Raw genomic sequence first — 21065 nt, 5'->3', positions numbered from 1 at the left:
CATTCCTGTGTGAGGAGGCCCAGAAGGCCTACTATGATCTGCCTGAAGAGGTTGCAGCAGACTACCCCCAGCTGAAAGCAGAGATCCTGGCCAGATCTGGGGTAACGACCGCAGTGCGGGCCCAGCGGTATCACGAGTGGAGGTACCAGGAAAACAAAACCCTGCAGTCCCAATTATATGACCTCATCCATCTCGCACGAAAGTGGTTGCGAACGGAGTCCCAGAGTCCGGAAGAGATACTAGAGGTTCTGGTCATCGACCGATACATGAGAGGGCTACCGCCAGACCTTCGTGCCTGGGTAAGCCAGAATGAACCCTCCACCTATGATGAGGTTGTCACACTGGTAAAGAGGCGAAGGATGGTGAGGGAGCTGACCCGAGCAGTTAAGGAAGAGACACCCCGGGTTAAACTAGCAGCACCAAGCCCTAGAGCTCGGGTGACTGGGCAACCGGGAGATCACAGGTGGAAAAAGAGAGGGGCTGAAGGCCCACCAGAAGCCTCAAAGAGTGGGAGCACTGAGGGAGAAGAGGATCGGGATGTTAGACTGCCCAAACCAAGAGACCGGGGAATGCCTAGGGCCCCATACAGATGTTATGCCTCCAGGGAGTGGGGATATATAGCTGCACAGTGTCCCAATGCTGAGGAGCCTATGCAGTGTATGGGGAACTGGACAGACCCATGCTCCCTAATCCACCTTGTGGGGGTCTCACTAACCCCACATATGTACACCAGACCAGTAAAGCTAAATGGGTTAGAGACCACGGCACTGGTTGATTCGGGGAGTGCTATCACGCTTGTCTCGGGGAAGCTCGTGAAGTGTAGTCAGCTGCTACGGGCTAAGCGTACGGGGATAACATGTGTCCATGGGACAGTTGGTTATTACCCCACCATCCCAGTAAAAATTGAGATTCAGGGGAACACTACTGAGGTAGCAGCAGGTGTAGTCCCTAAACTCCCATACCCGGTGCTCATGGGGAGGGACTTCCCAGGGTTTGGAGACTTACTCCCAGTGGGAGGATTGGAGAAAGAGGGGAACCCTGAAATTAGTGAGGCATCCACAGTAGACTGTCAGCCCCCAGTCTTCTGAAAATATCCCCAGATTTATTTTCCATTCCCAGACAGGGCAGAAAGTCGAAAAAGGAAAGGAGGGCAGCTAAGGCCATGGGAACCCGAATACTGACTCAGAGCCAGAGGGTCGCTCTCGTAGGTAGGCGGACCCGAGCAGCTGAAAAGGAGGCCACCCAGGAGGGAGAAGCACCTGAGTCTGACCCCGACCCTAACGCTTCTGAACCAGTAGAGGCAACAGAGACTGGGCCCCTAGTTCTTGGGCAGATTAGCCCTGGGAGAGGAAATTTTGGACGAGACCAGGCTGAAGACCCAAGGTACGACAACATTAGGAAGGAGGTGACTGAAATAGATGGGGTCCCCGTGGAAGGGAAAACCCAGGGACCAGGACCCTACTTCATAATGAAGAAGAATCTCTTATCATAATGAAGAAGAATCACCAGTACAGGGGCAGAAGGTACAGCAGATCCTAGTACCTCAAAAACACCAGAACGCTGTATTAAGTCTTGCTCATGGTCATCTTTTTGGGGGGCATTTGGGGGTAGAGAAGACCCTGGCATAAATCCTATGACGGTTCTTCTGGCCCGGAGTAAATGAAGAAGTGCTGAGATACTGTGCGTCCTGCCCGGAGTGTCAGCTGCACAGTCCCCGTCCCCACCTGAGGGCACCTTTAGTACCCCCTCCCATCATAGAGGTCCCCTTTGAGCGAATAGCCATGGACCTAGTGGGACCCCTGGAGAAGACAGCTCGGGGTCACCAATATATACTTGTTGTTTTGGACAATGCTACTCGCTACCCAGAAGCCATCCCCCTGCGGAACACAGCCTCTAAAACGATAGCCAAAGAGCTGGTGGGGATCTTTGCCCGAATGGGGCTACCAAAGGAGATATTAACAGACCAAGGAACCCCATTTATGTCAAAGCTAATGAAGGACCTCTGTACGCTGCTCCATATACATACTCTGAGAACTTCAGTCTCCCATCTGCAGACTGATGGGTTGGTAGAAAGGTTTAACCGAACCCTCAAGGCTATGATAAGGAAGGTGGTAAGTCGGGACGGGAAGGATTGGGACACCCTACTGCCCTATCTTATGTTCGCTATCCGGGAGGTACCTCAGGCCTCAACTGGGTTTTCCCCCTTCGAGTTATTATACGGGCATCACCCCCATGGCATACTAGATATCGCCAAAGAGATCTGGGAAGAGGAACCCAATGAGGGGAGAAATATAATAGAACATGTATTACAGATGCGAGACCGGCTAGCCCGGGTCACCCCTATTGTACGGGAACATTTGGAAAAGGTACAAGAGGCCCAGAGAACCCATTACAATCACCAGGCAAAAGTCCAACAGTTCCAACCAGGGGATCGGGTGATGGTGTTGGTACCCATGGAAGTATGCAAGCTTCTGGCCCAATGGCAGGGGCCCTATGAGGTGGTTGAACCCGTGGGGGAAGTAACCTACAAGGTACAGCAGCCACGACACCGAAAACAAGAACAGATTTATCACATCAACCTTCTGAAACCCTGGCATGCACAAGAGGTGTGCATAACTGTCCAAAAAGACCTAACCCAGGAAAACAAGCCTTCCAAACAGGTGAGAGTGTCTCCCGATTTAACACCAGACCAGAAGAATGAGGTGTCTGAGATGATCTTCCAGAACCAAGATGTGTTCTCGACAAAACCGGGTCGAACAACCGAGACATATCACCACATCGTCACGAACCCTGGGGCCAGAATAACAATGAGGCCCTATTGGGTACCAGCGGCCAAAAGGGAGGAAATAAAAGCAGAAGTAAAAAAAATGCTGGAGTTGGGGATCATCGAAGAATCCCACAGTCAGTGGCACCACAAGGTTTTGCAACGACTTCCGGCGACTAAACGAAGTATCCCAGTTTGACGCATCCCCCATACCTCGCATAGATGAGCTAGTGGACCGTCTGGGTAATGCCCGGTATTTGACTACTCTAGACTTAACAAAGGGTACTGGCAGATTCCCCTTGTGGAAGACGCAAAGGAAAAGACTGCGTTCTCTACACCAGAGGGTCTTCTTCAATATACTGTCCTCCCTTTTGGACTCCATGGGTCCCCAGCTACATTCCAGCGCCTCATGGACAAGCTATTACGCCCGCATACCAGTTATGCTGCTGCCTACTTGGACGATGTGGTCATTCATACCCCAGACTGGGAAACCCACCTAGAGAAGGTGGAGGCAGTCCTTGATACCTTCAGGTGAGCTGGCCTTACAGCAAACCCTGCCAAGTGCGCCGTGGGGTTTATGGAGGCCAAATATCTTGGCTACATTGTGGGAAAAGGTCTGGTAAAACCCCAAGTGAACAAGTTGGAAGCCATCCAAAATTGGCACCGACCACATCGCAAGAAACAAGTCCGGGCATTCCTAGGTATAATGGGGTATTACCGACGATTTATCCCCCACTTTGCCACGAGGGCAAGCCCCCTGACAGACCTAGTGAAAGCCCGTGGACCTTATCTGGTGAGATGGTCTGACATAGCAGAGGAAGCATTCACAGACCTACAGACTGCCCTCTGCAGTAACCCTGTACTGATAGCCCCTGATTTCACCAAGGAATTTATCCTGCAGACAGATGCATCGGAAGTAGGGTTGGGGGCCATTCTATCACAGATGGTCGGGGAGGAGGAACACCCGATTATCTACCTTAGTAGGAAACTCCTTCCGAGGGAACAAAAATATGCAGTGGTGGAGAGAGAGAGAGTGCCTCGCCGTAAAATGGGCCATGGAAGCATTGCGCTACTACTTGCTCGGGCGCAGATTTGTCCTCGTGACCGACCATGCCCCTCTTCAATGGATGCAGCGGAACAAGGAGAATCCCAAGCTGCCCAACCCCTTGGTGTTGAGCAGGGGGGAGGGATATGTGACAGACCCAGACCAGTGGGGTACAGGAGTCTGGTAGAGGGCAAATATACTGGTCACTGGATGAGTAGTTTTCTGTTCCCTGAGTGACCAGAGCAGGGGCTGCACTAAAGTAATCAGGAACCTGCTAGAACCAATTAAGGCAGACAGGCTGATTAGAACACCTGCAGCCAATCAAGGCAGGCTAATCAGGGCACCTGGGTTTAAAAAGGAGCTCACTCCAGTCAGGGAGGGGGAGCCAGAGGAGAGGAAGTGCGTGTGAGGAGCTGGGAGCAAGAGGCACAAGGAGCTGAGAGTGAGAGGATGTGCTGCTGGAGGACTAAGGAGTACAAGTGTTATCAGACACCAGGAGGAAGGTCCTGTGGTGAGGATAAAGAAGGTGTTTGGAGGAGGCCATGGGGAAGTAGCCCAGGGAGTTGTAGCTGTCATGCAGCTGTTACAGGAGGCACTATAGACAGCTGCAATCCACAGGGCCCTGGGCTGGAACCCGGAGTAGAGGGCGGGCCCGGGTTCCCCCCAAACCTCCCCACTCCTGATCAGACACAGGAGAAGTTGACTGAGACTGTGGGGAAGATCACTGAGGTGAGCAAATCTGCCAATAAGCGCAGGACCCACCAAGGTAGAGGAGGAACTTTGTCACACCAGCCAGATAATCTCTTGCTTCTGGAGGTGGTCCGTGCTAGGGGAAAGCTGAGAGGCCCTGCCCTACAGAGTCCTGGGGGCCTTTCAGGCCACACATCTCCTTCCCCTGGGCTCTCAGCGGCTGGAACAGCCAGGAGAGCGGCCCTGATGGCAAGTAGCCCGGGCTGCTCCACTGAGCATGTGTATGTCTCTGTTTTTCCAATCTGCTGTATTGTCATGTGCCCATCACTGAAGTGACTAGCCGGGGGGAGAAAGGACCATTCACTGGTGTCCCCATCCCTGAGCTGGGGGGAGTTTTAGAGGGCTGCTGGAAGGGGATTTGTTGCCAGTCTCCCTCTGGGGGATGGTGCTGGCTCCACAGAGAGAAGTGTCCTGCAGAGAGGAGAGGTTCCTCCTGTCCCCAATGGCAGCACCTGCCGCTGCCAATGTCCTTCTCCAAGCTCCTGTGTGGATGGCCCTAGGCTCGGTGGGCCTGCTAGGCTGTGGCAGATGAGCCTGGCTCTGGGGTGGCATGTTCCCTGGAGTTCCCTTCAGTCTCTGTTTTGTGCTGGCTGCACCTGGAGCAGCCTCCTTGCCCCTTGCTGGCTATTGTGCTGAGATCTGCATCCCTAAGTGCCACAGGATGTTGCTCAGCTCTCAGGCCTGCATCTCAGCTGTGATCTGCCCCTGCCCCTGCATGCACGGAGCTCTCTGGAGATCCCTGCACTGGCCTGCATGGGGCCAGCAAGTCATCAGAGCCCAGCCCCATGCTTCTGCTTCGAGAGATTTTTTTGCCTCTTCACCAGGTTAAATCTCCTTCTAAACGGCAACAGGTCCCTTCATTCAGTTTCCTTGCCAAGGATATGGCAGTCTGCTTCGGCGAGGGAGAGGGAAGTGGAGTGTGAAAGAGAGCCAGTGTGTTCCAGCTCCAGCAGTGGGGAATTTGCTGTCTCTCCACCATAATTAAATATTGTTTGCATTGCTTATTGACAGAGCACTAAGCCGCACTCCGTTTTAATTTGTTCTTTGATAGTCGCCTTTTTCTGCTAATTGATTTTCAGGGTGGTTTTTATTTTTTGTCTGATTTAATACCTGCGGTGCCACTGAAAACAGAGAGGCAAGGTGACACGGAGCTGAGGAGCGAGCCAGGAACCGGCTTGTCCTCGCACACAGCTAGCTTCCCTCATCATCTCCACCTACACGAGTTGATACACAAAGCTCCAAGCTCGTCTCTGGGTAACAGGGGAGGCTGGAGGCTGCTGCAGAGATGGAGGGGAATTGGCTTTAGGGAGCTCATAGTTACTCCAGTCCCAGCCTCTCCCAGCAGGGTATTTGGGAATAGCACAGGAGCACAGGCTGTGGGGGGAGCGCCCAGCTATGCCAGCCTTGACCTCTCCCAGTAGGAGGCGCTGTAGGAATGGGAGAGGAACTGCCAGCCACTCCATTCCCAATAGGAGGCACTGTGGGGAATAAGGTTCTCCCAGCAGGGGGCACGGTAAGGAATGGGATGAGGGCTGAGTCACTGCAGAAAATTATGCTGGTTGACTGTGTCTGGGGAACTCGTTCCTGGCATTCCTCAGACGCCAGCGACCATAGTAACATGAAGTGTTGTGATGTTGATAGCGCCTTCCATCTCAGAGGAGCCCAAGGCTCTTTACAAACTCGGTGCATGCAGCCTCACTGAAATGCAGCCACTTCTGGGGTGAGAGGGAAACAAACGTTGCAGAGCGCAATGGCGGGGGGCAGGGCGAGCTCCAGGAGTTTTGCGGCCCCAAGCAGCCAAAAAAAAAAAAAAAAAGCCATGATCGCGATCTGCGGCAATTCAGCGGGAGGTCCTTCGCTCCTAGCGGGAGTGAGGGACCCTCTGCCGAATTGCCGCCGAATACCTGGACGTGCCGCCTCTCTCCGGAGTGGCCACCCCAAGCACCTACTTGCTAAGCTGGTGCCTGGAGCCAGCCCTGGGAAATATCCTCCAAGGGAAATATCCTCCAAGACAGTAGTGCCAACCCCCTCCTCTTCCAAAAAGTGCCACGGGAGCTGTAACGGGAGCAGAAAGACGCTGTGGATCTGATTGTGTCAGCAGAGCTGAGTGGCTACAGCACTAGCCATTGTGTGGGCTCCGCACCTGGAAAACCAGCCCCTGTGGTCTCTAGGGACCCACCAAAAGAGAGACGCGCTCTTGGCACAAACCACTTGGAGCCAACCCTGTAGGATAACACCCTGCTCAGAGCTGAACCTGGGCCTCCGGGGCTTCGACCAGCCTTTTCTGTGGAGAGCAGAGGGTTTCTTTCTAAGCCCCCTGCCTTGACTGCTCTTGCCAAGGCTCTTTGGGTCTGTGCCTCCAGATGTGATTAGGAGGTGGGCAGTGAGGGGTTAAATTTAATCACCGCACTAGAGCTAGAATTGCCTATCTCCCCTGTGCATGTGATCGCTTTGCCTGGCTGGTATCCACACCATGCGCTGGTCCTGGTGGGTGGTAGGGCTGGCGAGTTACAGCTACGCAGTCCCATGCCAACCCTAGCATTCTGACATGCACGGGTGCCTTCATCTGCCCCGCACTGTGTTGATGCGTGACGTGGGTCTGGCGGCTGGACCACCGTGGGATCTCACTGTGCTTGGGCTGCCCTGGGCTAAGCGCTACCCACGCTCGGCCCTCCCACCACTCGCTCTGCCTGTCCCAGGTTGGGCGGTGTGTTGACAAGCTGTGTTCTGTTCTCTTCCCAGGATGATCCAGAGGGAGAAGAGATAGAAAGGGAGAAGTCCAACTCCTTGAAGCTGGAGTTTACCGAAGATGTGAACTTCAAAACCAAGGTTAACTATTCGTATGCCGCTGTGCAGATCCCTACGGACATCTACAAAGGCTGTGAGTGCTGCTTTCTCCTAAATTTCTAGGGACAATTCTGATCACTTAGGCTGACCCCCCTGCATAACGTAGGTCAGAGAGCTCCATCCAGTAATTCTCTATCAAGTCAATAACTCTGACTGAGCTAGATTGTGTCTTTTAGAGAGAGCCCTCTGACCTTGATGTAAAGATCTTGAGGGAGGGACAGAGGGCCGCGCTCATGGGTTAGCTCTCCTCTCTCTATTATTGTCTTTGGGCAACTCATGGTTTATGAAAAATAACGCACAGCCTGTGACTACCAGAGTCTGGGGACTCAAAAGGCTGCTGTAAATGTAGAGCTGTTGAGCCCCTGCACGAATGTCCCGTCAATGCAGTTACATGGCGTGGCCTGTGGAAGATGGAGCATGCACCTTCCCCTGGCAAAGCTGCCGCTGGGAGGAGGGGTGTGCGTGCTACAGTGAGTGAACCCCTCCCTCCCCTGTTCAAGGGAGCCGGGATTATAGCAGAGATGGGTCTGACTCCAAAGACTCCCCAACCTAGGGGAGGTTCCATCCACCTCCAGCCATTGCAGCGCCCAGGCGAAGTCTTGGACGATTAGCGGCACTGCACCAAAACCACCCTGTCGCTTTGCCCTGGGGTTCTGTCACCTCCACCGCTCTGTAATGGGAGAGTTGGTCCTTGCAAGGCCCCTTGGTATCTCTCTGCCTCCCTCTGTAAGCCACGCTCCTGCATGGAAAGTTTGCCTCATGCTGACGCTGTGTGGGCAGTTCCCTTCCCTGCAGAACAGTTGGTAAATAGCTCCCCAGTCTCCACTCACAATGGCGCAGCCGGTTTCTCCCAGACCACGCTGAGAATGTCAGCAGCCCAGCCTAATGACTCAGATGAAGCCGTGGGATTGTGTGTGCTGGCCATAGTGTCACTGCCGCTGGTCCGAGGCTGCTCTCCCCTGGTTTCCCTCTCGCTGTCAAACAAAAGCCCTGGCCTGTGTTGGGTTTGTGAGCTTGGTGCCAAAGAACAACCTGATCAAGTAAGAGGGGGGCCAACCGCCGGGAGCTTTTGCTGCCGGACATGCGATGGATGTGTCTGTATCTCGCAGAACTTGCTGCGGCTGAGACACTGACTCAGTTCCTAAGAGGGCAGAGGAATAGGACAGGACTATAGTCAAGACCATGGGTGGGATGGGACGGCCCAGCAGACCCCGTCTCTCCAGTCTCAGCGTTGCTCGATGCTGAATTGCAAAGAGAGGGAAGGGAAGGAGGCAGCGAAGGGAGCCATGGTCCATTCTCTGCCACGGGACTGACCTGGCTGGCTTCACATACCGGGAAAGGGAATGTGTCACCCCGCTGCCCTGGAACCCAGCCCACCTTTGCTGCCACTTGGTCCTCCGGGGCTCTCCATCCTCCTCACCCAGTGCTACTGCGCAGTCAGGTGCTTGGTGGGTGAGAGGGGACCACCTCCCTCTGCCGCATTAGAGACTGGCCTCTGTGAGAAGCAGGGCCGTGGAGTGGCTGGACCAGTGGTGCATCCATTGTTGCAGACTGGCCTCGGCCTTGTCATGAGTGGCTAAAGTTGGAGAGCTCTCACACATGGTCTGCCCGGGCATCACTGTCTCCTGGTGAACCGTGGTGTCAGATGGGAAAGGAGCTTGGGGAACGCATGCGTAGAAGCCCCAGTTGTATTGCACTGTGGCCACGGGGTCTGCTAGTTACCCAGCACCATCACTGGCTGGCTCTCACGAGGGAGGTACGGGCACCTACCTTCAGTCTCTGTCAGTGAGGCAAAGTCCTTGCCCTCTAACCCCTATGGCTGGGGCTGTCTAAAACACTGCCAGCGATCTCGCCATACGGGGGGTGGGAATAGGCATCGGGTGTTTTCCAAACCTCTCGGTACAGCTGCCTATCTGGAGCCCAGTTAGTGCTTGGTCCCTGCGTGGCTGCAGAGCAACCCTCTTTCTTTCTAATGAGCTTCCCATGCCAACACTGTTAATAGGAGCAGCCGGCCCTGCAGCTTCCTTGGAAGAGCTTAGCTGTATTTCACCCCCCAGGCATCGTCTCGGTGTCCCCAGAAGGGGAGGGTGGGAGGGGAGGAGCACCCTGCTTTTAAGGCCAGCTCCCTGTCCCATAACTAGTCCCATTGGGGTGGAGGTAGGTGTGCTACAGATAGCACCTCCCAAGTCCTTAGCCTACTGGGCCATTGTTAAGCCAGAGCCCCTCATGACATAGAATCATAGAATCTCAGGGTTGGAAGGGACCTCAGGAGGTCATCTAGTCCAACCCCCTGCTCAAAGCAGGACCAAACCCAACTAAATCATCCCAGCCAGGGCTTTGTCAAGCCTGACCTTAAAAACCTCTAAGGAAGGAGATTCCACCACCTCCCTAGGTGTAACCCATTCCAGTTCTTCACCACCCTACTAGTGGAAAAGTTTTTCCTAATGTCCAACCTAAACCTCCCCCTCTGCAACTTGAGACCATTACTCCTTGTTCTGTCATCTTCTACCACTGAGAACAGTCTAGATCCATCCTCTTTGGAACCCCCTTTCAGGTAGTTGAAAGCAGCTATCAAATCCCCCCTCATTCTTCTCTTCTGCAGACTAAACAATCCCAGTTCCCTCAGCCTCTCCTCATAAGTCACGGGCTCCAGCCCCCTAATCATTTTTGTTGCCCTCCGCTGGACTCTCTCCAATTTATCCACATCCTTCTTGTTGTGTGGGGCCCAAAACTGGATACAGTACTCCAAATGAGGCCTCACCAGTGCTGAGTAGAGGGGAATGATCACATCCCTCAATCTGCTGGAAATGCCCCTACTTATACAACCCAAAATGCCATTAGCCTTCTTGGCAACAAGGGCACACTGTTGACTCATATTTAGCTTTTCGTCCACCGTAACCCCTAGGTCCTTTTCTGCAGAACTGCTGCCCAGCCATTCGGTCCCTAGTCTGTAGCAGTGCATGGGATTCTTCCGTCCTAAGTGCAGGACTCTGCACTTGTCCTTGTTGAACCTCATCATATTTCTTTTGGCCCAATCCTCTAATTTGTCTAGGTCCCTCTGTATCCTATCCCTACCCTCCAGCGTATCAACCACTCCTCCCAGTTTAGTGTCATCTGCAAACTTGCTAAGGGTGCAGTCCACACCATCCTCCAGATCGTTAATGAAGATATTGAATAAAACCGGCCCCAGCACCGACCCTTGGGGCACTCCACTTGATACCGGCTGCCAACTAGACATGGAACCATTGATCACTACCCGTTGAGCCCGACCATCTAGCCAGTTTTCTATCCACCTTACCGTCCATTCATCCAGCCCATACTTCTTTAACTTGCTGGCAAGAATACTGTGGGAGACTGTATCAAAAGCTTTGCTAAAGTCCAGAAATAGCACATCCACTGCTTTCCCCTCATCCACAGAGCCGGTTATCTCATCATAGAAGGCAATTAGGTTAGTCAGGCATGACTTGCCCTTGGTGAATCCATGCTGACTGTTCCTGATCACTTTCCCCTCCTTTAAGTGGTTCAGGATTGATACCTTGAGGACCTGTTCCATTATTTTTCCAGGGACTGAGGTGAGACTGACTGGCCTGTAGTTCCCTGGATCTTCCTTCTTCCCTTTTTTAAAGATGGGCACTTACCAGAAGAGTCCCTTGCCCCTCTGTTACTCCCAGAGGATGGTCCAGTCACAGCACCTCCTCCTGACAGCAGCTGGGATGAACCCTCCCCACTGAGCAGAGCATTCTGACACTGTCCATTGTGGGTCTCTTCCGCTTTCCTCCAAAGCATCAGGTCAAGGTACCAGCCTTAGATGGCTCGTTGGTCTGAGCCAGTACAGTGATCCCCTGTGACAGAGACAGACACGTCCGGGTGAGCTAATGGAGAGGAATGCATTAATTCAAAGGCCCCCCGGGTGATGGGACGTGTTGCAGAGGAAGTTGTGGTGTCCCCATCACCTGAGGTGTTTGAGGCTGGATTTGACGCCGCTGCCCGGGACGTGCGGTGAGGGTGGCGTCTTCATCCAGGAGCCAGGTTGGCATTCCGCACAGTGGCTAAGCTGCGTTGGAGGAACAGCGTGGTTTGGTGCTGGCTCCTAATGTTGACATGATCCAAAGAGGCTTTGCTCTGAACCAGCTAGAAGAATGCTCCTTGCAGCACAGCCGACCTCAATCAGCAGATTCGAGCAGCACCTGGGGTGGTTAGATTCACCAGGGGCCCGAGAGGAGTTGGCACCAAGTTAACTAGCCCCGGGATAGAGTCAGGGAGCTGTCAAATAGCAAAGGGATGAGTATGAATTCCCATAGACTGTCCCACTGCAGGTCTTTGGGCTTGAGGGCCTGGTAGGAGAGTCTTCTGCATTGTGACTGAGAAGGAGATTGGGATCGGCTACCTGCTACCTGCACTGGCTTGCAGAAAATGAGAGCCGCGCTGCATTCATGCAGGGAGCATTGTCTCACTGAGGTCCCTTCCCACCCAGAGGATGAGGTCTTTCATTTCTGTGTTATCTCCCAACTTTGGCTGGTTGTTGGGAGCAACCCTGGGCTTTCCCCAGAAATGAGCAAAACTCATCAACCATCACGTTGTCTTTGGGCCTTGAACAATAACAAGGACAAAGCCAGAGCCTGCTGAGTTCTAAAGCTGTCCGTTACACTAGAGTGCGCCCATGCCCCATGCTCCTGCCCTCTCACCAGGAACCTGCAAAGCAGAGCAGGGCCCGCAAGCTGTGACTCTTGCTCACTACATCCTACACACTGGCAGTGCAAATCACCTGCGCCCAGCTGGAGTCCTGCATCAAAGGCTCAGGGGTTCTCTGGCTCCTCATTGCTAACCATAGTGCATACACTTTGTGCTTCACTGTTATGGGGAATTTTGTGCTTGTGAACATGAAGGGACCTGATGGTGCTGGATGGAGCCAAGCACATATATACATTTGTGCAGTACGTACCCACCAGGGAGCTGCCAAGAGTTCCCCTCCAGCGTGCCCCAGGGAGCACTGAGCCTGTGTGAGGGAGCTGGTCAGACTCCCTACTTTGGATACACCAGGAACCTTTTGTCTAGTGCAGGGGTTCTCAGACAGGGGGTCGGGACCCCTCAGGGGGTCTTGAGGTTATTACATGGGGGCTCGCGAGCTGTCAGCCTCCACCCCAAACACCACTCTGCCTCCAGCATTTATAATGGTGTTAAATATATAAAAGCATGTTTTTAATTTATAAGGGAGGTCGCACTCAGAGGCTTGCTGTGTGAAAGGGGTCACCAGTACAAAAGTTTGAGAACCACTGGCCTCGTGGTTGGTCCACCATAGACATTGATAAGTCCGCGACAGCCAGTCACAGAGGGCCTTTATCCTTTAGCACGAGGGGTTGAGGCTGATGCTTTTAGCTGTGAAGGTCCCAGGTTCAAACCCCACTCTTGGCCTAAGCAAGGTCACTGTTTACACATTAGCTCGGAAAACTCATGCTCCTCCTCCCAGCTAGGAGTACGGAAGTAGGGAGCCCAGACACAGCTTCCTAGATCACACACACAGATACCCCAACTGCCCAATGAGGCTCCCCTCCACTTCCAATTGCCGTCTCGCCTGTGATTGGAGCCTAGCTCACATCACCTTATTTAACCGCACTTTCCATCATGTGCTGATATACAAACTCGTTAGCGGCATGTACAGGCGCACATCCGTGGAACAATTTCACTGCATCGGCATCAGTGGATTAGAAATTGCAATTAGTTTTATTACCCAGCTAGCACGGGCCAAGCAGCTAATGAAGCAAATCATGAGATCTGGGAAGGGGGGGAAGCATGGGGCGGGTGAGCAGGATGAAATATTCATGATTTCCAACCCCCTGCTCTTCAGCTGGCACAATTGCTAATGTCCTGCCAAAGCCACATAAATCACCATGCTCAGCTATGGAAGAAAATCAGACTGGAGATTAACTCACTCCGGGGAGTTGGGGCCTATTTGGAGAAATAATGGCCGGGAGGGGACGGCGGGGGCAGGGGAGTGGGGGCAGAACTGAGTAGCTCTGTCGGGAAGAACGTTGCTTCTTTGGAAATAACCATTGCAAAAATGAGCCGAAGCAGCGTTCTGGTGCGTGGAAATAGCTGCCAAGTGTGGTGGAGTCGGGGTGGAGTCCTGGCATGCAGCATGGCGGGAGGGAAGAGGGCTTGGAGTAAAAGCACAAGGCACTATGTGACAGTTCCAAGGCAGCAGACATTGTGGTATCTAAGCACCAGTGCCAAGGGCCACAGATAGAGCCACGTTCTGGTTCGCCCTGTGTGAATGGGACGCCAGGATGCTCCCTGGCTGTAAGGCTAGGGATTGTTTGGGGCAGCAGCGGTGCTTGGCTCATCAAAGGAGCAGGGCAGGCGATGGGTGCGCCTCTTCCAGCATGAGGAAATGGGCTGGAGGGAACAGACGCCAGGCCCTGCTGCAGACTGTAGCTGCTGTGCACTCCCCACATGCACACGTACTTTGCAGTGCATGCACACACACACACCCTGCAGCGTCTAGGGCAGGCCCGGTCCGTCTGCAGCATGCTGCCCTGGCGATTCTCTGCCCCCTCCCTCCCCCCCGGGCACACAGCCTGAGGCCACACTGCGGGAATCCTTGCTGCAGGGGCAGACTTTCCACCACATCTCCCCGCTAGATCATTTTTTAAACCTTTTATTAAACACTGGCGCCAGCTCCATCCCATCTTCTCTGCTGCTGGGCAGGAGGCTGTTCTGCTCCCACTCCTTGCCTGGCTCCCCGGTCAGTATGTGTCTGCGAAGGAAATGATTAGGGGATCTGTCTTCTCCTGTCTGGCCAGAGGCAGTAGCAGCCGCATCTCCAGAGAGTCAAGGCGGTCGTGTTTGGGCCCTTGGAAGGGTGGAGCAGCAGGTGCCTTCCCCGTGTGCTAGGAGGGGCTGTGCCTTCCCAAGGCAGGATTCCTCCTGGAGCCCCCTGGGGCAGTGTTTCTGCACTGCTTCAGGTGCCCACCAGGGTCGAGAAGGCCTGATGGAGCCCAGTGTTTGAAGTCAACAGGCTGCATGCGCCATGAGACAGTGCGTTGATTTGCAGCGTGAAGATCCTGGGCCGGCCTGATGTCCCATTGGATATAGACTCAGGTACAGGATGTGATGGCAGAACTGGCAGTGGCTCCACACACCCATCCGGAATGGACTCTGCTCCCAGGTCAGTGAATGGCATGAAACAACCGTCCATCCCCCACAGCCGTCAGCTAGAGATGGGCTTTGCTTGGGGAAGAGCTGGATGCTCTTGTGTCCTATGCTGTGGCTGTGGAGGATTAACAGAGTTCTGCCCCGTGTAGGCCCAAGAGCAAGCCCTGGTCCTTCTTCTTGGGGGTGATTAGCATCCACGCTGCCTTTGGTGGCGGGCTCCCCTGTCATGCCGGGAACTGTAAAGGGCCCAAAACATCTGGCATGAGGCCATCATGTCGCAACACAAAGGTCCTGAGATACAAACTTCTGCAGTGATACCCCCACACCCACCTGGGAGTTGTGCAGACACTCTCTGGGGAGGGGTGTCATGGACTCTCATCACCTGCAGGCTATGGCGGAGACCATCTGGGCAGCAGGTGCTACTAGAGCCTCGATCGTGCTCAGAACTAGCTAGAGCTGAGGGAGCAAAGTTAAGCATGCGCAGTAAGCACGTGCAGTGTGGGCAGATTAAGGCCACTTGGTCTGGGCAGCGCAGAACCAAAGGTAACGGCGGTTAACGGCAGGGACTCGCAGGAGAGGGCAGAGCCCAGCTGAAGGGTGATGTGTGAGCAGAGCAGTCTGGATGTGTGGAATGGGTGTAAATGCCAGCGAGGGTGAGGCCTGGGTACCAAAGCGGGAGAGAAGAATTTAGTTGGAGTCTCGGGAGATCTTTCTGCTGGCAAGAGCTACAAGGCTGTGGAATCATCTCCCCAAGGGACTGGGCTGTGGAAACAGGCTTTTAAATATGGACTGAACAACGCACACTAGACTGCGGGGATGACTCCTGTGCTTGCTGCTGCAGGGGAGGAACGAGACAGGACCTGACAGGGCACCTCTGATTTGTACCAGCTTGGCAGCCTGGCTTCTGGAGCAATCCACGCACCCGCCCTGCTCCGTGAGAGCAGCTTTCAGGTGCGCTGGAGAAGCAACCTGTGTGTTCTGGGGAGAGAGGAAAAGTGAGGGTCTTAGAGCACCCTCTGGTGGCCGTCCAGTGCAGCATCCTCACTAGTGACTGCCGAGAGGACCGTGCAGCCCCTTCAGAAAGAGGGGTGTTGTTGTGGAAGGAAGAGACCAGGATTGGGGGTTGATCCGGCCAGAGCAGCAGGAGCAGAAAAGGATCTCTGCCTCTGAAGCTTGTGAGGGGTGAGTCCTGGAGGAGGAGCTCACTGAGGCCAGGCCAGATCATTGTGCTGTGCTCAGGAGCTGAGCAGTGCGGCTGGAGAGGATGGATGGGGCTTGAGGAAAAAAGATGAGCTGTCTGGTTAAGGCAATAGTGAGTTTTAAGTGCGCTGGCATGTTCTTTGTGCAATGGGACACCCTAGACAGACCTGTCTTGAGAAAGCTGCCCTTGGACTCTTCATGAGCAACTGGTGCTTCCATCTGCTTAGAAACAAGGTTGCGTATAAGTACTATTACGTACTGAATGAGAAATAACTGCCTGGGTCCAGAGGTGGTTCCCAGCCTGTTGCGAATGGTCCCAGCCGTGGGAAATTCACTCTGGACCTCACTCTGGGTTTTGCAGCCAGGGCCCAGCCCTCATGACAACAGAGCTCCAAAACTTCCCATGGTGGGAGGAGCACGCTGTCGCTGCAGCTCCTTAGAGGACTGCAGAGGGCAGACCCTTCTCCTGTGGAGATCCACAGCCGGTGGGGTCACTGCAAATTCTCTGCTGTGAAGCTCTAACCATCAGATTAAAGGACAGTTTTGCGATGGGCACCTGTAGTGGTGTGAGACTCATCACCATAGCACCACCTACTGGCCATTCTGGAATTAGCACAAGTCCTTCCACAGGGCACCCTCCTCAGGTGGTGTCTTACTTGCCATTACTCCCACTTTGCTGTCTCCACTGTGACCCGTGTCACTCCCCAGACCATGGTGTCCCCCTCTCTGTTGCCAGTTCCCCCAAAAGTGGGGGAGACAATCTATAGTCCAGCCACTTGCCTCAGTGGCCCACTGCAGTCACCAGTCTAGTCCCTTGCTCCAGAGGCAAATTGCAGTCTGTGTTAGCCACTTCCCTCAGGGCAAGTGGGGGCACCCCTAGTATCTTATCTGCCCTTCCTCCAGGGCCTCAGTCTGGCAGCAGTCAGCCAGAAGCTCCTTCTGCTCTGCTACCCTACCCAGCACTGTTCTAGCCAGGGTGCTTCTAGGCAGCCATCCTTCTCCCTAGCAAGCAGAAAAAGACCCCACTCTGCTCTGTTAAGCAGCCCTTTATATATGGCCCCTGCTGGCCCTGATTGGCCACTGCAACAAGCCACTTCCTGACTGGCTTTTTTAGTGAGCTCTCCTCTAATTGGAGGGTTCTGCGCAGGCTCCCTCTGGCCTGTTTTAACCCTTCCTCACTGTGTGGAGCAGCTGCCCCACCACAGCACCATAGACCTTGTGGGAATATTGGAAGGCACGAGTGAGCTCTGAAATCGTGATGCACAGATACATTACCCTGTATCAAGCTGCACAGATTCCCACCAAGATAGTAAATTGGGGTTTTGGATAGAATAGGCCGAAGAACCATAAGAAACAAGTTTGCTTTCAATTTGGAGAAAGATTTCCTGAGCACTTCTTACCTGCCCAGTCCTGCTGCACACAAACTCAGAGCGGGTGGGTGAGATTCTGTGGCCTGCATTGTGCAGGAGGTCAGACTAGATGATCATAATGGTCCCTTCTGACCTTAAAGTCTATGAGTCTATGGGTATGTCTACACTACGAGATTATTCCGATTTTACAGAAACCGTTTTTTTAAAACAGATTGTATAAAGTCGAGTGCATGCGGCCACACTAAGCACATTAATTCGGCGGTGTACCGAGGCTAGCGTCGATTTCCGGAGCGTTGCACTGTGGGTAGCTATCCCGTAGCTATCCCATAGTTCCCGCAGTCTCCCCCGCCCATTGGAATTCTGGGTTGAAATCCCAATGCATGATGGGGCAAAAACAGTGTCGCGGGTGATTCTGGGTAAATGTCGTCACTCAATCTTTCCTCCATGAAAGCATCGGCAGACAATCATTTCGCGCCCTTTTTCCCTGGATTGCCCTGGCAGACACTATAGCATGGCAACCATGGAGCCTGTTTTGCCTTTTGTCACTGTCACCGTATGTGTACTGGATGCTGCTGACAGAGGCGGTACTGCAGTGCTACACAGCAGCATTCATTTGCCTTTGCAAGGTAGCAGAGATGTTTACCATCCCTATTGCACTGTCTGCCATTGTAAATTGGAGATGAGATAATGGTTATCAGTCATTTTGCACCGTTTGCATTTGGAAATTGGCGATGATTGTTATCAATCCTTTTGTACCGTCTGCTGCTGTCATGGGTGCTCCTGGCTGGCCTCGCTGAGGTCGGCTGGGGGCGCATGGACAAAAATGGGAATGACTCCCCGGGTCATTCCCTTCTTTATGTTTCGTCTAAAAATAGAGTCAGTCCTGCCTAGAATATGGGGCAAGTGTACTAGAGAACCAGAGAGCACAGCTGCTCCGGGTCAGAGCCCCAGAGATCCCGCAGAAATGATGAGCTGCATGCCATTCTAGGGGGTGCCCCTGCAACAACCCCACCCGTTGCTTCCCTCCTCCCCTAACCCTCCTGGGCTACCGTGGCAGTGTCCCCCCATTTGTGTGATGAAGTAATAAAGAATGCAGGAATAAGAAACACTGAGTTTTTAGTGAGATAAAATGAGGGGGAGGCAGCCTCCAGCTGCTATGATAGTCCAGGGAGTACAGAATCTTCTTTAGACATGAAAGGTGGGGACTGATGGAGCTCAGCCTCCAGCTGCTATGATGAGGACGGTTACCAAGCCTTTTGTACCGTCTGCTGGGAATGACCAGGAGCCATTCCCATTTTTACCAAGGCGCCCCCGGCCAACCTCACCGAGGCCAGTCAGGAGCACTCACGAGCTGATGATGACAATGGATACCAGTCATTTTGCACTGTCTGCCACCAGGAAGAGGATGCTAGTGTTCAGCGCTGCAGCACCCTGTCTACCAGCAGCATGCAGTAGATATAGGGTGACATTGAAGAAAGGCGAGAAACGATTTTTTTCCCTTTTCTTTCGGGCGGGGGGAAAGGGTGTAAATTGAATACATACACCCTGAAACACCCGGGAAAATGTTTTTGACCCTTCAGGCATTGGGAGCTCAGCCAAGAATGCAAATGCTTTTCGGAGACTGCGGGGACTGTGGGATAGCTGGAGTCCTCAGTACCCCCTCCCTCCCTCCGTTCCTCCCTCCCTCCATGAGCGTCCATTTGATTCTTTAGCTTTCCATTACGCTTCTCACGCAGCACTGTGCTGAGTCCCTGCTGTGGCCTCTGTCTATCATAGCCTGGAGATTTTTTCAAATGCTTTGTCATTTCATCTTCTGTAACGGAGCTCAGATAGAACAGATTTGTCTCCCCATACAGCGATCAGATCCAGTCTCCCGTACAGTCCATGCTGGAGCTCTTTTTGGATTTGGGACTGCATCGCCACCTGTGCTGATCAGAGCTCCACACTGGGCAAACAGGAAATGAAATTCAAAAGTTCGCGGGGCTTTTCCTGTCTACCTGGCCAGTGCATCCGAGTTCAGATTGCTTTCCAGAGCAATCACAATGGTGCACTGTGGGATACCGCCCGGAGGCCAATACTGTCGAATTGCGGCCACACTAACCCTAATCCGACATGGCAATACCGATTTCAGCGCTACTCCCCTCGTCGGGGAGGAGTACAGAAATCGGTTTAAAGAGCCCTTTATATCGATATAAAAGGCTTCGTTGTGTGGATGGGTGCAGGGTTAAATCGGTTTAACGCTGCGTAGTGTAGACCAGGCCTGTGAGAACAGTTGCTCCAGCAACCAAAGAGTTAAAAGGGTGGGGCAGAGTCAAAATAAGGCTTTGAGGCTGACCCTGCAGACCCCTGATCAGTGCCTCCATAAGGATATTAAAATGGGAGGAGCAGCCATGCCAGGGAACTGCGGTAATTAGAAACTATCAGCGCTGCCTCATTTGTTGTAAATTTCATTTTTCTTCTTTTTCCAAAGCCCATTTACGAGCCCCAATGCCTGGCGTTTCTCCATGATGGAAAGTGAGTTCCCAGGAAAAGGGTCAGAGCCAGGAGAAGTTTCTTCCTGCTCTTTATTTAGTTTTAATTTAAAAAAAAAGAGAGCCAGGGTTTCCTGTCCAGGGAATGCGCTTGACAACCGGCTCACCTGTAACTCACCAGGGAAGCATGGCTTTCCCAGCAGGGCTGCCCAGCCAGCAGCAATGGGGGGGCAGCTAGACGCAGTCACAGCCCCAGGCAGTCATGCTTTGGGTACCCACATGTAACTGTTGGCTGATGGGGTTTGCCGTGTGGGGAGCCAAACCCCAGCATGACACCAGCCCCTCCCCACCGGGGAAGGCGGGCGCCAGGCCCTGGATAGAGACTGGACATGGGGCATCCAATGGGTAGGACATCCCCCCAGTCCAGCCTGTTTAGGGAACCCTCTGCCTGGCCCCATCGCTGGCATCATTTCCCCTGGGTAGCTTTCAGCCCAATACAGTGGAGTCCCCCACGCCCATGTGCCCAACACGATTTAGGGAGAGCAGCCAGTGACAGTGTCTCCCAAGGACCGGCACCCTCCAGGGGTGAGGCCTGGCCCTGGCCAGGGAGCCCTGCAGAGAGAAGGCTGGGAACGGAGGGGAAAGGGGCTCTGGGCTGAGGCTCAAACAGGTTGATGCTCCGTGGAGAGTGCCAGCCTCTCACTTCCCCTCTGGAAAAGGGGGGTATTGTTAGGGTCTGACCCCATGAAAGGGGCATCTCAGGCATTAGATTAGGCCTGTGATCTTGGGTGGCAGGGGGACCTCGTCTGTCTCTAGCCAGCCCCATGAAGTCCACATGGCAGCCACCAGTTTCAAGGAAGGACTAGGAGGAGGCAGCAGGCAGGGAAGCAGTGATTCCCAGCGTTTAGGGGGTTCGCACGTGGCGGCAGCAGCTCTCCCCAGGGATGTTGGAGGTGTAGCTGGCTGTCGGGGAGCGCGAGTGGGATTGAGAGGCACAGGCAGTGCCCCTTGGCTTGCCAGCACCCTAGCCCTGTCTCATGCCAGTCTGGCACAGAAGCACTGGAGGGGCACTATCGCCGGTGGGCATGTTAATTAATACATGGAATGAAACGCCCTCCGCAGTCACCCGTCACTACACACACAAATTACATTTTACATGTTTTTTATTTACTGTGTCACTTTTAATTAAATCCCTAATCGTTTGCTAGAGGGCGTTGCCTGGTCCTGCCTGTCTGGAGGTGGGGAGGGCGCCTGGAGGGGTTCGATCCAGCCTCACGTATCAGGAGGCGGTGGAATCACCAGAGGCAGTGCTGGGGAAGGAGAGAGAGAAATGGGGATTTGGAACGTGTTTGAGCGGGGAAGGAGTCCTGGATGGACCCAGTCCCCTGATTCAGTCCCACTAATAAGAGACAAGAAGCTCCAGCAGAGAATCCCAGGAGTGGGACAGCAGAGAGGAAGGGGCGTCT

At 53.7% G+C, this 21065-nt stretch overlaps 1 protein-coding gene across 8 annotated transcripts in view; it reads left to right on the top strand.

Moving 5' to 3' along the window:
- Positions 1–21065, top strand: part of CACNA2D2 (calcium voltage-gated channel auxiliary subunit alpha2delta 2) — a 643579-nt gene that overhangs the window by 496044 nt on the left and 126470 nt on the right. For all 8 annotated transcript variants that reach the window (XM_039547175.1, XM_039547174.1, XM_039547177.1 and 5 more), the window contains one exon: positions 7302–7440. In XM_039547175.1, coding sequence (XP_039403109.1) covers positions 7302–7440 — 139 coding nt within the window. The remainder of the gene's footprint in view (positions 1–7301; positions 7441–21065) is intronic.

The sequence above is a fragment of the Mauremys reevesii genome, linkage group 7 (assembly GCF_016161935.1).
Source record: "Mauremys reevesii isolate NIE-2019 linkage group 7, ASM1616193v1, whole genome shotgun sequence".
Taxonomy (NCBI): Eukaryota; Metazoa; Chordata; order Testudines; family Geoemydidae; genus Mauremys; species Mauremys reevesii.
The sequence above is the reverse complement of the archived record's forward strand: the minus strand, read 5'-3'. Positions and strand labels throughout refer to the sequence as shown.